Source organism: Leptonychotes weddellii, chromosome 5 (assembly GCF_054177405.1).
Source record: "Leptonychotes weddellii isolate Sample4059 chromosome 5, ASM5417740v2, whole genome shotgun sequence".
In the NCBI taxonomy this organism is placed as follows: domain Eukaryota; kingdom Metazoa; phylum Chordata; class Mammalia; order Carnivora; family Phocidae; genus Leptonychotes; species Leptonychotes weddellii.
The window spans coordinates 98,906,898-98,923,410 of NC_138373.1; the positions used below are offsets into that span (position 1 = coordinate 98,906,898).

Sequence of the window (16,513 nt, forward strand, 5' to 3'; positions counted from 1 at the left end):
GCCCCCGGCAGCAGCACCATGTTGAATCGCGTCCCCAGGCCGAGCCGCCTGGGCCGGCGGCGCTGAGAGGCGGGCGAGAGCCGGGCCGCGGGGAGGGAGGGAAGGAAGGGGTGGGGGCCGCGCTCGCCCCGCGGCTTCGCGCGGATCCGGCAGTCGCCTGCCCCTCTAGTTTCGCTCCGATTTCTTTAAACTTTTTTAGAAATTCCCCTCCCTCCTTCCCTCCTCTCCCCCTGGCCTCCTGCTCCCTCCTTCCCCTCCTCCTCCTCCTCCTCCCCCTCCCTCCCTCCCTCCCTGCGCCGCCGCCGCCGCCGCCGCCGCCGCCGCCGCCACCGCCGGCCCATGACTGAGCCCCGCCGCCGCCGGCCGAGGAATGGGCTCCGGGCTCTGGTAGGAAGCGCAGGGAGCGGGGGGCGCTTTTAAAACACCGATCTGGGTTTTTTAAAAACCTCCTTTGAAAAAATAATGGCAAACTCGACGGGGAAGGCGCCTCCGGACGAGCGGAGAAAGGGACTCGCTTTCCTGGACGAGCTGCGGCAGTTCCACCACAGCAGAGGGTGAGAGCAGAACCGGGGGGGCAGCGCCGGGGCGAGCCGGGGCGAACGGGGCTCTCCCGCCCGGGCCGGGCGCGGGGTCCCGGCTGACAAGTGCGGGGCTTTCTCTTTCCCGCAGGTCGCCTTTTAAAAAAATCCCTGCGGTGGGTGGGAAGGAGCTGGATCTTCACGGTCTCTACACCAGAGTCACTACTTTAGGCGGATTCGCGAAGGTGAGTGGAAGTTTTAATTTGTATTTCCCTCTCGCTGGCCTCTTCCAAAAAGTCTCCTTTGACCCCGGAGTGGGCGCTCGGGGCCGGGGGGGTGGCCCGCGGGGGCAAAAGGCGTTCTTTTCGCTCCCAGCCGGTGGCACGGAGGCGGACGGCGGCGGGGCTGTTTTTGGCCTGGTGGCTCGCGTGCGCGCGGCGGGCGCGGGGCTCGGGCGGGCGGGCGGCCCGGCGCCGGCTCGCGCCCTGCCCGGTGCCCGGCCGGCCCGGCGGGGTCTGAGCGCCGCGGCGGGGAGTGCGGGCGTGCGGGGCGCCCGCCCGAGCCCCGCGCCCGCGCCCGCCCGCCCGCTCGCTCGCGAGTCAGCTCTGCCGCCGCTGCCGCTCTAGCACAGGCGGAGACACAGAGACACACAGACTCTGAGAGCAGTTTTCGTGCAACTCAAAATTAGCGCGGGCAGGTTTAACATCGATAATCGGCTGCGAAATGATCCCGGCAGCCGGGGGCACAGCCTCGGCCCCGTCGCCCTCGGTTTATACAGCTAACAAAAGAAACCAGGACCTGTCTCCAAATAGCCATCTTAGGCTTCAAGGCTAGGCAGAAGCTGTAGGCCTCAAAGAAGGGCCTATGGAGATGGATAGATCTGGGAGAGGGATCGGAATCGGCCCCGGCCCCGGCCCCCCCAGAACCTGCGGACGTCGCTGTCCGGAACAGTATTGATCCTTTTGAACTTTTTTTTTTTTTAGTGTAAACGGACCGCGTTGAGATTTAAAAGGGGGCGACAGAGGGACTTGCGATTGGTTATTGTCCGGGCTTCAAAAACAAAACAAACCCACCACCACCCCCCCTCCCGCCCCCCAAACAAAACAAGTGCTATTAAATACTGGGCTCTCGGGTGAAAACACAGTGATTCAAGCAGCCCTTGCTTAGTTACTCTTACGGATCGATCTGAAACACCCACTGATGCCTGAGGTATCTACAGATCTCTGTAGAATGGGTATTTATTTCATAGTTAGGTTAGAGTTTTCTTGGATGGTGCACTCTCAGACAAGTGTGGCTGTGTTTTTAACAGGTTTCTGAGAAGAATCAGTGGGGAGAAATTGTTGAAGAGTTCAACTTTCCCAGAAGTTGTTCTAACGCTGCCTTTGCTTTAAAACAGTATTACTTGCGGTGAGTAGTAGTGACTCTTCCACAGTATTTGGAATTGAGGGACTTAAGGGGAGATTTGTTTTTAGGGAAAAAAAAGAACCCCCAAACAAACCTTGCACACCAGTTTCTAAACTTCTATTCATTTTTTCAGTCTGAGAAACATCAAATACCCATCGAGTGAGGTTATAGGAAGGTGAAAGTGTTCCTCACCTATTTTAGGATTGTTTACATTTTTCATAGAGGATCATTACAGGTGACACCCCACCCCCCATCTTGGTAAACATTCTTTTGTGACATTGTTATTGATTGCTTGATATCCACGGAGGGGCAGAGAGGTGATGCTTAGTAAAAGAGTTAAGATAGTTAATGAAACTTTGTATCCCTTGGGAAAATTTTTACTTTGCTTTGGAAACTCCTTTGCCTTTTTAAAATTCTTTAAGATTTTAAAAAAAATGAAACCTCTTGTGTGGAACCGTATAACGGAGTGGTTTTTCAGTAGAATATTTCCACACAGCATAATATATTGATGCCTTAGGTGACCAGAATTGTTTTTAGAATAAGTTCTTTGGAATTTTTGAGTGACTTAAAAACGTTCAAAAGGATTATTATATATGTAGGAAGATTAAGGATACTATGAAATGGAATATTATGATTTGGATTTTCTTTCATTCTCTCCCTCCTTTTTTGACTGTATATGACAAAGTAAATTTCTTATTCAGTTGATATGTGATGCAGTTTAGATAATATATTTTCTGATTAAGCTTTATTTTTTCTTTTTCTGATAATTGTAATGTATTATGAGGTTTTTTATGTTTAATGCTTACTTTCTCATAGAGGGTTTTTAGTTGGTGGTGGTTTATTTAAAACTAAAATAATGCTCTTCATATTTATTGCTTTTTAATAATGATATAATTAAAGGGATATAAAAAAGGGATACCTTTTTTTTTTAGTTAACGTAGTTTCTGCATAGTTTGAGTTTGGCATTTATCATTGCTCCAAATGCAATATCCAAATGTAGATATTCTGTGTTGAGTTCAGCTTTCTGAAGTAGGAAATGCAGTAATTGCCCAGGTGTACTTTCTATTGGCTACCTTAGATTGACTTCAGGCTTGAAGCTGAAGAGTTCACAGAACTTTGTGGGTAGTTATTGAGTTATACAGAAGTCTAGAAAATATTAAGTATGGCTAGTTGTTATTTTTTCTAGTGTGTGTGTGATGGCAATGTGTGTCAGGGTACATTTTTAAATAAAGGTCTAAAGCAATAAACAAAGTGAAATTAACCCCCCAAACTGTTGATTTAGTAATGTGGTGAGAAGTAGAGAATTTTATATTTATGATGATATTCATTTGCTCATTTCCATTTATAACATTGAGAGGAATGTTATTAATATAGGTCCTGGTTTTCTGGTAACCAGTGTGAACTATTTGGATTTTAAGCTGTTTAAGACACATTTTAAAGTTATGCCTCATATTTATTGGGTTGATTGATTGAAATTTAATATCAAAAGGTACTGAATGGTATCTATGGTTCATGAGACGGATGTTATTCTGAAGAACTTAACACGCATACAAACAGGATTTTAGCATAATCAATTGAATGTCTAGAATTCCAGTTTTTTTGCAAGTTACATAAATACTGTTTTCCCACTTGTAATTTCTATCCTGAGATCATATCATTCACTGATTGTACTTATAAGTACTATTTTTAAATATATAGCTTCAGGGTTGTTTGCAACTCTTTACATTGTTCTCAGGTCAATTTGAGCTTTATGCTCCTATTAGAAGCTGCTTTTTGAACTATGTCCTTAGCTAAACTTGTTTTTCCTCCATATGTCACTCTCCAGGTTTGTTTTTGTAGGGTTGTAGCTAGGCTACTAGGAAAAAAGTTGAAGCATTTGTTTTGGAAAATAAAGCCATGTGAAGATTTGCATGGCTTGTAAAGAAATACAGGAGAAATATCCTGGTCAAAAATTGGGTACTACCTTGAAAGATTTTTTTTTTCCATAGTGGTGAAATATTGCACAATTAGAGGACATGTATTATACTGAGTTTTACACCTTCCTCTGAAAAATCTTAACTGGCAGACAGGATGCCAAGCTTTCACAGTAATTCTGTTACTTAACCATAAGACTGCGTCTTTACAGTAAGAAGTAGTAATCGAGTGACTTTGTGAGTTTCCTCTTTGATATATCAAATTGAATATCATGGTTTCTGGAGCAGATAATGCATTGTGTTTTATAAATCACAGGTAGAATTTTTTAAAATAACTGCTTTTTCATTTGACCTATTGTAAGACTGCTGTTACACATACCAGTTTTCATTTACTCTATAAGTTTAATATTTGCTGACATTCCTCTGTAATTTCAGTATTAATTGGATGGCTATTAGCCTAGTATGGCCAGGATGAAGATATGATACATCTTATGATATTACAGACATTTAAATAAAGAGGAGCAAACTAGTATGCTGGCCATGTATATATTCTAACATTTCTGTGTTTGTTTTGATACAAACATGGACAGTCATTGAATGTAGAGACTTGAGTTTAGTGGTCTGCCAAAAAGTTTGCTTGATTGTATCAAACATACATTTATTCAGTTGTAGATTGCATATAAAAATTTCTCAAAGTCTAAAATTGATGTGATTGATGATTTGTTTAAAACACCGGCATTTAATGTTTTAAATGTTAGTGCCTACTAGTAATGTGTAAAAGTACTCTATTTAAAAATTGGGTATTAATCCTCTATCATGTCCATATATTTTGTTTTCACTTAGTTCCTTTCTTGGCCTGCACATCTCCATTTCTTCCACAGATGGTTATTTCTAGAATATCCCTATCAGTATAAAAAGATAAGGTAATGTTTTCTACATTTTTGTAGTTGGAGAAATTAAAGTGCAAAAAATATCCAAATGGCTTTAGAGGCATTTGTTAATTGGACAAAAAAGTTGTATTCCTGACACATGTTCTGTAATATTTAATCAGTCTATTATGAATTCAGTTAGTCACAAATGATTTTAAGAAATTAAAATGTGGTTGGAAGTTACATACAGTTAAGTGTATGCCCAATATGAATGTATAGCTATACACAGTGTGTTCTGTATTTACTCATTGAATTTTATTTTTTGTTCTGTTTTGGTGCAAAGGTTGGGGCACAATTTACTACTCTTATTTCCATTAAAAATTTGAAGCCTTGGTATGAAGATTTAGGTAAATATTTCAAATACTTAGTTGAAGAATTTTGTTGTAGCTTACGCCAACAATAGTCAAGGTTAACTTGATGTTCCTGTTATAAAACTTGATTTTTTGGAAAGGAGGTGAAATATCTTGGACATTAAAAATGTATTGTGCAAAACTATGTATTACTGATTTTCTTATAATATTAAGTGATTTTTTTTTTTTTTTACATGTATCTACCTTTAGAATAGCCAGCAACTTTATTGTAGCATTGTATCCACCAGAGTGAATTTTCAGTTGCTTTGTGAATTTATTCTATTTTTCCCCCCTTGGTGAATAAAGTCCTCCCTTAAATTATACCAATCTAAAGAGTTTACATTTATCATTTAAATAGAATGAACACACTCATGTTCTCTAGTTAGTGTACACCATGTAGATTACCTCTTTTAAGAGAAGTGTTTTATGAATCACTTGATGTTCAGTGAATGAATGCTTCACAATTGTAATAAAAAAGTAATACACTGACTTTGTAACTGGCTAAACAGAATTGTTAAAGCGGACATTGTTCGCTTTATTCAAGGAAGAAAAATAAAAGTAATGTGGAGATTGGAAAGACAACTGTATTTAAATAAATTATTCATATATGGATTTTAAATTTAGTATTATAAACTGTGTCCTTTCATTTTGAACAAACCTGATTTTGATATCTTCTGATATTCTGTTACATTTTAAAGGGCATGCAGACATGTTGAAAGAAAGTAGAGAAGGTTGAAAGACTGATCAGGGCTCAGCTAGGTTAATGTTGTGTCTTAGAAGTCATGTTCAAATAGCTTAAATTTGCCCCAAAGTAAAAATAAATCTAACTCACTCCAAGATAGTTCGTTCACTGAAGATATGTATTTTACTGAGGCTACTAACTAGCAACTTCATCATAACTCCCAAAAATGTTTGTGCTTTTTTACATTTACATTTTCTGCCTTAGCAGTTAACTAAAAACGTCTATTTCTAAATAGGAGCACTCTTTTATAATCTTACCTGTACTCTGTTGTGGATTCAATATTTTCATAGTTGGGTGTGTGTGAAATCCACTGTAACTTTGATAGAAAAGCATATCACTGCTGTGAATCTTTTTTATTGCCAAACTGAATGATATTGGAAGTTGGAAAAGGAATGAAGGATCAAACATTTTAATTCATTGCAATTTAGGTGCACTAGTCTGCAAGCAAGTATTTAATACATATATTTAGGTGAAGTGTTTAGAGCTTTTATTAATATTTGGTGAAGAAGTCTACTTAATGAGCATTTTCCAGAATGGTATAGACCTTACTGAAGTTTACTGACAAAAATGCGTCTTGTCCAAATTGGGAGTTAGAGGACATATGGGGCAGAGTGAGGGGGATTTTCTCTGTCTCTCCTTCTTTGATCTGCCACCACCATCATCACCATACTCTTGGTATTTAGGATCAATTAAAGTAGAAATTCCCAATTTGTGCTTTATGAAATACCTGTTCTCTTGAAATGTCAGTATGTTTCCTTGAAAAAAGGCCAGATGAATTTGAGCAGTAAAGCTAAACTTGGGTTACTTTATTGCAGGACTTCTTAGAGACTTTATTTTGTTAATGTGCATGTGGATCTCTAGATTGGAGAAACACGATTTATTACTTCCTTCCCTCTAGCCATAGTAAATGGTGTTTCCCAAACACTACCACACGTCGCAGGAGTGTGGTGCGAAACCCCATGTTTGAGGAACATTTGTTAAGTTCTTTAGAGCACAGTTCGGGGAAACTCTGATCTAGAAGAAATGGGGGTTAAGGAAGAGAAATTTTAAATATGGAAAATAATGGGGAAATGAGAAATGAGAGGTAATTATGTATATTTATATAGAGATATATAAATATGAATGTAAATTTTTAGGAGCTATTGTTGGCATGTCTTTATTAATGGCTGTGCAAAATTACATTGGTAGTACTTGTTAAATATTTGTTTGAAATAGGGGGATGTTAAAGTTATCTCATGTTCATTGCCAATAAAAGAAAGGTAAAGAAATACTGCAGTCCAAATAGAAGAAGAAAAGTTGAACCTTCAAGATAAGCAGTGACCTTAGTTGGTCTGGAATGGAGAAAGCTGTCCTTGTAGATACATAACAATATTTTTTCTACTATTTAAACTATAAAGTGATGAAGGACAAAAGACCAAAAAAAAAAAAACAATGACCATGATAAAGATTTTTAAGTCTTAGGCAGTGGTTCATATATTAACTTGATTTTTTTTTTTTTTTTTAAGATTTTATTTATTTATTTGACAGATAGAGACATAGCGAGAGAGGGAACACAAGCAGGGGAAGTGGGAGAGGGAGAAGCAGGCTTCCCGCCAAGCAGGGAGCCCGATGTGGGGCTCTATCCCAGGATTCTGGGATCATGACCTGAGCCGAAGGCAGACACTTAACGACTGAGCCACCCAGGCGCCCTTAACTTGATATTCTTTATGACAAAAGAATTTATGATTTTATTTGACCACTTAGTCGTCTTTTAACTTAAAATTCTTGTTTGAATCAGCAGCCCCCCAAAAGCAAGTAACTGCCCTTTATTTCCCTTGCTGTCTGTCATTCTAACTAGAGGCTTTTTTTTTTTTTAAAAAAAAAGGATATTTATATTTAAATTTGTTTTTTAAATTTGTACAAGCCTCTCTATAAAGAATTATAGCAGAATTATTGGTCACATTGTTTTATGGAATAGTAATACTTTTATTGAAATATGGTGGTAGTTCTGTTCAAAATTTGTATTTACTTTAGTTCTGTAACTTTAAAAACTGAGAAGTCCTATCATGAATTTTGATGTTAGGAAAAGCTGTTTAGAAGTAAATATTGGTTTAAGGACCACGCTTACTGGAGTTAAAAATGGGGATGTTAGCATTAAAGATTATCTTCAAATATTTTATGGCTTGAAGTTAAAAGCATAATTTTTATGAAAAGCAAATGTGAATTTGAAATAAATTTAAATGACATGGTTAGTACGGTTTATTCATAGTAGAACCAAGGAAAATAGGCAGATTGATTCTGTTTATTCAGAAGTGCACAAAGATGCATATATGCTGATTGATACTGGTATTGGTTACTTACCATAAAATTTATTGATGCTTTCACTTGGAATTAAAACTTTTGGGGGACCTAGAATAAAGAGATGGTTTAGAGCAAATGTCACTCTCAGTAATGTTCAGATTATCAATGAATTTCATTAAGCTTTCCAAGAATTGTGTTAACTAATATCAGAGTCTAATATATACTTTTCTGTTCCAAAATATAAAGAAGTGTCATTTGTGCCTGGATACTTTTTGCATATTTATTATATTGTGAGTGGAAGTTAATTTATTTCTGTAAGATATATACCTTGTTGACTAAGTACGTTGCAATAACATAGCTAACAAGGGCTCCACTTCAGTTGAGGGGAATAAAAGGGCACATGAATTACCAATCCAAAACTTACCCTAACTGTATTTGTGTAATTTGGATTTTAAAAAGTCATTAAAAATAAGTTTTCCTTAATATCTAGTTGGGGTTTTTTTTCTATGTAGGACTTTATGATTATAGTTGCTGGAACTATAATCTCTTTGTGATATCCAGGAGTAGCTATCAACATTCTGAATTGTTGCCCCAGAATGATAGAGCCATAATTCCATTAGTATCTAAGTCATTGTTTGCAGGGTCCACCCCACCTTACTGCGGGAGATTTTGTGGTTGGGCTGAATCTTTTGTTTTGGCTGTTCTATCTCATTAGTTTCTTAACAGTTTCCTTTTTCTTTTCCTATCATGCCATTGATTTGTTGGAGGAGTGAGGTCATTTGTTCTTTAGACTGTACCAAATTCTGGATTTGGTTGATTGCTTCCTTCAAGTGTCAGTTAACTTGTTCCTCTATCCCCTGTATTTATTCCCTGAAAACTGATGATTTAAAGCTAGATACCATTCAAGTTCAGTATTTTAGGCATACTTGATGTGTAGTGATGTGCTTTTCATCGAATCATGAGACATAATCATGTTTATGTTGTCCCATTTTAGTGGTGTTGAGATTGATGAGTGATTTTAAGTAATAATAGTCTGTAGTTTTAAAAAGTGTGCCAAAGGTGATTCTTAAAGTGTGCTGAAGTTTGAGAACAGCTTCCTGAGATAACTAGTTTAACTTGGCATCAACGTATTGGCCAGGGCTACATCCAGAACAAAACCTTTAGGTAACATCTGGTCTGGGGCACCTGCTCAAAGCTGCACCTGTCATGTCTCAGCAGAGCCTGGACACACCCTACACTTTGTCTCTGGGCTCCAGAGAAGCTAACAAGGGCTCCACTTCAGTTGAGGGGAATAAAAGGGCACATGAATTACCAATTCAAACTTACCCTAACTGTATTTGTGTAATTTGGATTTTAAAAAGTCATTAAAAATAAGTTTTCCTTAATATCTAGTTGGGTTTTTTTTTTTTTCTATATAGGACTTTATGATATTCATCCCAAATGAGATGCCATTTGTTTTATTGAATTTATTGAATGCTTTTCTACTTTGTGAGGATTTTGTTGGTCTGTCCCAGTACTGCTGAGGGGGGTTAACTTATATTTTATAAATTCCTATGCAAATAACAACGTTAACAAGAACTTGTTTTTTAATGCACTGTCTTCATTTTTCAAACCATTTTTATATGTGAGATTTTTATTTCAAATTTTAGAAGTAATTGCTGTTATTTAATCTTAGAAAAAATAACACTTAGAAAAAAAATTCTTTACACCACTCAAACTCTTTTCTTTTGGAGCATATGGGCTACTTCTTAAAAAAAAAAAAAAAAAAGGCTGTAGGTTATATCCAACCCTCAAACTCAAGTGTCAGCCATAATGGCCAGTTAGAAAAGTGGCTTTTTTTTAATATATTTTCAGACCACACTTTCCCCCCTTTGCCTTTCTGTTTCCTTCCCTAGTGATAGACTTGCTTTAACAAAGCATTGTCTTATTTATCACCTATCATTATGCACAGTTGTGAAATATCTTCAGGTATATTCCATGTTCTTGGTATGTTTACCTTTTGTTTCTATCAGTAAATGATTTTTTTCATTACCGTTTGGTGGGGCCAAAATAAAATGTTGCTTTTTATGAAGCAAGATTTAAATAAATTTGTATAAGAATCTATTGTTTGCATATACATCTTATTGTGAAATATGGCAAGTATCTGATTCTAGCCTTTCTGAGTTCTTACCTTTGTCCTTGGTTATTTTTTTTTTTTTTTAAGATTTTATTTATTTGAGAGAGAGAGAGAGAGAGAGCACATGAGAGGGGGGAGGGTCAGAGGGAGAAGTAGACTCCCTGCGGAGCAGGGAGCCCGATGCCAGATCGATCCTGGGACTCCAGGATCATGACCTGAGCTGAAGGCAGTTGCTTAACCAACTGAGCCACCCAGGTGCCCCTGTCCTTGGTTATTTCTTACTTATATCATTCAGTGGTCAGTTGCTCTGTGCACAAAGATGATTTTTATTATGTAATTATAACATATCATTCATGGTGAAGTTTTCAGATGAAACTTTTTTTTTTGTTCCTCTCCTAGACCATTGGTTAATTTTAAGTAAGTAAAATGTTAGTAGAAACATACATGAGGTGAGTAGGAACATTCATCTGTTAAAATAGGACAAAGAAGAGACCATAAGTTGGGGCTCTATGTAGAAAATACCTAACTTGTAGTACTTTAGAGATGGGACTAAATTTAAAATCATCAGTAATAAGGGGCGCCTGGGTGGCTCAGTTGTTAAGTGTCTGCTTTTGGCTCAGGTCATGATCCCAGAGTCCTGGGATCAAGCCCTGCATCTGGCCGCCTGCTTGGCAGGAAGCTTGTTTCTCCCTCTCCCTCTCCCTCTCCCTCTCCCTCTCCCCCTCCCCCTCCCCCTCCCCCTCCTTTTGTTCCCTCTCTAGACGTGTTCTGTCAAATAAATAAATAAAATCTTTAAAAGTAAAATAAAAATCATCAGTAATAATGCCCAGGTTGATTATACTTTTCATAATGGTTCATAGATTAAGTGAATATTCACTCTACCTGAACTCAGATAAGACCACTTCATACTTCATAAACAGAAGCAAGCTCCTACCTTAGTAGGCTGTGTACCTCTGAGTGCACTCCCAAGTAATAGGTGACGTGTTCTTAAGTGGTTTGGTATAATCTTTTTAGTTTATACCATTGAAAAGTCAAACCTCTGAATTTGTGAGTAGTTTTTCCAGGTAGACCCACATTGCAATTCATTAATTCAATCTAGTAGTAAAAAATCTGATTGAGAAATGGTAAACCGAATCATTTTCCTTCCTTGCTATGTTTTCTTTTTTAAAAACTGTTCAAATTTTTTTGATTATAATGTGAACTCTTGTTTACACTTCATTAGCTATTGACTAATTGTTTTTATTTTGCCACATTTGCTTTATATTTTTCTCTTTATATGTGATGGTATGTATATATACACGTACTATTACTGTTATGTAATCATTTGATAGAAATTATAGATAAAAATGTCCTAAATATGAGTGTATATTAAGAATAAAACATTCTCGGGCGCCTGGGTGGCTCAGATGGTTAAACGTCTGCCTTCGGCTCAGGTCATGCTCCCAGGGTCCTGGGATCGAGTCCTGCGTCGGGCTTCCTGCTCCTTGGGAGCCTGCTTCTCCCTCTGTTTCTCTCTGTCTCTCATGAATAAATAAATAAAATCTTTAAAAAAAAAAAAAGAATAAAACATTCTCTTAATATAGCAACAGTACAGTTATTAAATTCAGAAAACTTAACATGGATACAATCATATTATCTGTATTATATATAGACTTTATTCAGATTTTGCCACTTGTCCCAAAGATGTCTTTTATAGCATATTGTACCCACCCCCACAAGTCCATAATCTTGTATTAGGTTTACTTACATATCCCAGTTCTTCAGCCTTTCAGGATATTACCATTTTTGAGCAGTACAGGCCAACTGTATTATAAAATTTGGATTTGTCTGATGGTTTTCCAGGATTAGATTTAGGTTACGCATTTTTGCCTGGAGGCCAAATGTCACTTTGTCCTATTGTTGATGTTAACTTTGGTTTAAGGTGATGTCTTCCCGGTTTCTCTACTATAAAGTTTCCATTTTCTCTTTTGTAATTAATAATTAACCTGTGGGGATACTTTGAGACATATTAATACCTGGCTCACCATTAAACTTTTACCCAATAATTTTAACATCCACTGATGATTCTTCCCTGAATCAGTTAATTATAATGGATGTACAGTGCTTATTTTCTAACTTTATCGTTACTTCTGCATTTCTTAGTTAGCAATCTATTGTAAGGAAAATTTTTCATTCTTATTATTTATTTTTATTTTAGACAATGGATTAATATCTATTATTATGTATTTTGCTGCTTAAATTTGGCCAGTAAGAGCCTTTTCAAGCTGGCTCCTGTGTCTTTAACATGTTCCCATTTTTAAGCTCGTCTGTGCTTTCTGATAAAATAAGATTTTCCAGGGTCAGCTTGTGTTTTGCTTACCCATCTCTAGCATCAGCTATTTCTCCAAGTAGTGTCCTGGGTTTTTTTTTTAGCATGAAATGGTATACAGAAACCAAGATCTGGTTAGTAGGTGTACTAATTGTTATTGGGTTGTCTTTCTTCCAGGCTCTTTCAGAGTAAGAGCTAGGAAGTTTATTTATTTTAAATATAAATATACATGTGTTAAAAATCACAGTGCTGTATATACTGATATCTCTGGCTACAAATCCATACAAGTTTCTTCCCTTCTTCCATACCATGCATGTATCTTCCTTCTCCTGCATTGAGAACCCTGTTTCCCAACACCAGTATATTTACTCATGTTGTCAGGTTTGTAGTACATACAGTATAATTTCAGAATTGTTATACCTGTACCAGTACAAACAACAAACCTGCTAAGTAGAGTTACAAATTCTTTGCAGTTGTTTTTGTGTTCAGACTGAAGCTATATTGGTATTTTGTTAAAAAATTCACAGTGGTTGGATTCTTTTTTTCTCGTTACTGTTATTCACTTAAAATATAGTAAAATTCATATTTTCCCTGTTTGTATTCAATTTTGTGATTTTCTCCACTTTTGTTTCTTTAATTTTATTTATGAATATGTAAAACACTTAATAAAATTCTAAAATCAAAATTTAAGATACTTGGAGGTTATCCTCTTCCCTTCCCTTTCTCTTCTACCCCCTTCCCCACCATGCTTTGTTGGTCACCAATTTCCTTAGTGTCTGGTTATCCTTCCTGTGTTCCTTTTTGCAAAGTGTATACATATATATATATGCATTCTATATTTATATATGTATGCATTCTATATATATATGCATTCTTAATTTCTGTTAAAATGAAGAATGCATTTTGCTTTTTTTCACTTAATGTATCTTGACTATCACTCTAATAAATTCATAAAGTCCCATTCTTTTTTTTTAACAGCTGCATAGTATTCCATTGTGTGGCTATATCCTAGTTTATCCCCCACATAATGGCACTTAGGTTGGTTCCAATATTTAGAATTACAAATAATGCTATATGAGTAATCTTCTGCAAATCTAGTAACCTTATGCAAACCTATTTTTAAAGTTTTGGAGATTTATCTTCAGAGTAAATTACTAAAGTGGGTATTGATGTAGTAATCGAAGAATAAATGCATATGTAGTTTTGTTAAATATTGTCAAATTCCCTTTGTGGGGAAGAAATATTTAATATTCCCACCACAGTATATGAAGGTGCCTATTTCCCACAGCCTTGCCATGTGCCGTCAGGTTTTTTAAGTTTTACCAATGTGAGGGGTTAAAAAATGGTATCTCACTATATTTTAATTATTGGGGCATATATAGCATGTTTTAAAATTTTATCTGTTTGAGAAAATGAGCGCACATGTGCATGCACATGTGAGCAGGAAAGGGGGCATAGGGGAGTGGGGGGAGAGGGACAAGCAGACTCCCCACTAGCCACTCTGGGGACTCAGTCTCATGATCATGAGATCATGACCTGAGTTAAAGCCAAGAGTCGGTCACTTAACCTAGTGAGCCACCCAGGAGCCCTATATTCCCATCTCAGAGTGTTGTGGGTTTTTTGTTTTTTGTTTTTTTTAGGAAGTTTTCTTGGCTATTTTATGTTTGTTTTTCCATATGAACTTCAGTGTCAATTTGTTCTAGTTCTAGAAAAAAGCTTTTGGTTTTTTTTTTTTTTTTTTGAATGTAGATTGCATTAAGTTTATCAATTATTGCAGAAGAACTGAGATGATGGTATTGAGTTGAACTATCCAAGAACAACGGAAGTCTTTCTATTCAAATCTTTTTGTGTTATGCAAGAGTCTAAAATTTTCCTTTTATAGGTTTTGGACATTTTTAAAGTTTATTCTTAGATGTGTTATCATTTCTGTTCCTACTGCAAATGTGGTTTTTCTTCCATTTTAATCTTTTAATTGGTTATCATTTATTTACACGAAAGTTTTATATTATAAGCTGCCTAACTCAATGGTTTTACTGATTTTGGGGGGCTTTTTTTGTTTTGTTTTTGGGGGGTTGGGAATGGGCAGAAGGAGGGGGACAGAGAGAATTCTAAGCAGGCTCCATGCCCACTCAGGGCTTGATCTCACAACCCTGAGATCATGACCTGAGCTAAAATCAAGAGTCTGCTCCTTAACCGACCCAGGTGCCCCAGTTGTTTTACTGTTTGTATTAATTTTATCATTGATTTTTAAGAATTTTTAGATCTACTAGCATGTCATCTGCAAATAGAGATGGTTTTACTTCTTTCCTAAATTTTATGCCTTTCATTATTTAATGCCTTTAATTATTTTCTTTTGTCTAATTGTATTGGCCACTTATTAAATAGTTGGAAAGATGAAGATGTCTTTGCCTTGATGATGACCTTAATTTGATGTTTCTAGCATTTCCTCATTGACTAAGGTACTGCCTGCTATGTGTTCTTTTTTTTTTAAGATTTTATTTATTTGTTTTAGAGAGCCCACACCTCATCAGGGAGAGGGGCAGAGGAGAAGGGAGAGGGAAAGGGAGAAAATCTCAAGCAGACTCTTGCCGAGCTCACAGAGCCCATCTTTGGGCTCAGTCTCACGACCCTGAGATCATGACCTGAGCTGAAACCAAGAGTCAGTTGCTCAACCGACTGAGCCACCCAGGTGCCCCCTGCTATGTGTTCTTGATGCAGTCTTAACTCTATATGTTCTACTAAGATAGTATTTCTGTATCTATTTATTGAATGAACAATACTGTTAGACTTAGAAGTCAGATTTAGGAGATATTCTTCATATGTTTTATCTACTAGAATTCATTTTTTTAAAATCTGAAATTATTTCTTTATTATCTGCATTCAGGAGGGGAGCTAATACTGAATATTACAATTTTTAAGTCCCATTTTGCAGCTTATATTGGAATGTGAATATTTCTCATGTTCTAGGAATTTAACATATAAATAAACATCAGCTACAGTGCTAAATGACAACTTCAGAGGAAGGTTACCTTTCCTGTTTCTAAGTATCCATTAAAAAGTTTTTACTATTTCATTCTTCGCTAGCTCTTGCATCACCTGCCGTATAAAAACAAGACAATAATTTAATTCATTGCTTGATTTTATACTATTAAAACTAGTATAAACCATGATTTGATCATTGCTTAATTTTTATATTCTCAAGATGAGAAGTAATTGTTTTTGTCAGAAGTCTTCTTTATAGGTTATCCACCCTGTGGAGATGAAAAGCAAATTCATATTTTAGTTATAATCAGAAATCTTATATGCCCATTTTAGTGAATCCATTCAAATCCATTACCACTAAATTAAATGTTATGTTTTTACATTGCATATCTGATCCTCAGGTTTAGATATAATTCGGATATTAAAGTCTTGTTAGTTTTGAGAGTTGCTTAGAACATCCTTCCTTCTTTATCCCCTTCTTTATAAACTGAGGGGATTAACTTAAATGGATGTATGTGTGCATGTGCACAAATACGCACACACACACATACATGCAATACTATGTATTAGCTTTAAGCAAACAGCTTGATAATTTCTTGGTCAGTTCTTGAACATACCAAATCTTATAGATATTACCAAGTCTTACACATTTAAGGTGCTAAGCTGAGATAGACATTAGATACTATATGCAGATGTAACATTTAGAGGCCTAGTAATACAGCTTTAGATTCCTAAAGATAGGAACAAGAAGTATGTAGTTCGAATTGGAGATGGCTACCTAATCTATCAATTCATAGCATCACTATTCTTAGGACTAGAAGAGATTTTATTTTATTTTATTTTATTTTTTATTCTTATGTTAATCCCCATACATTACATCATTAGTTTTAGATGAAGTGTTCCATGATTCATTGTTTGTGCATAACACCCAGTGCTCCATGCAGAATGTGCCCTCCTCAATACCCACCACC

At 36.9% G+C, this 16,513-nt stretch overlaps 2 protein-coding genes across 2 annotated transcripts in view; one reads left to right on the forward strand and one right to left on the reverse strand.

Moving 5' to 3' along the window:
- The window catches only part of LOC102738489 (protein SCAF11), a 534,109-nt gene that overhangs the window by 287,397 nt on the left and 230,199 nt on the right, over positions 1 to 16,513 (reverse strand). The window lies entirely within an intron of this gene.
- The window catches only part of ARID2 (AT-rich interaction domain 2), a 158,317-nt gene continuing 141,924 nt past the window's right edge, over positions 121 to 16,513 (forward strand). Inside the window, exons 1-3 of the mRNA XM_006738699.3 lie at positions 121 to 554; positions 670 to 763; positions 1,828 to 1,925. Of these exons, the coding sequence (XP_006738762.1) occupies positions 463 to 554; positions 670 to 763; positions 1,828 to 1,925 (284 nt within the window). The 5' untranslated portion in view covers positions 121 to 462. The remainder of the gene's footprint in view (positions 555 to 669; positions 764 to 1,827; positions 1,926 to 16,513) is intronic.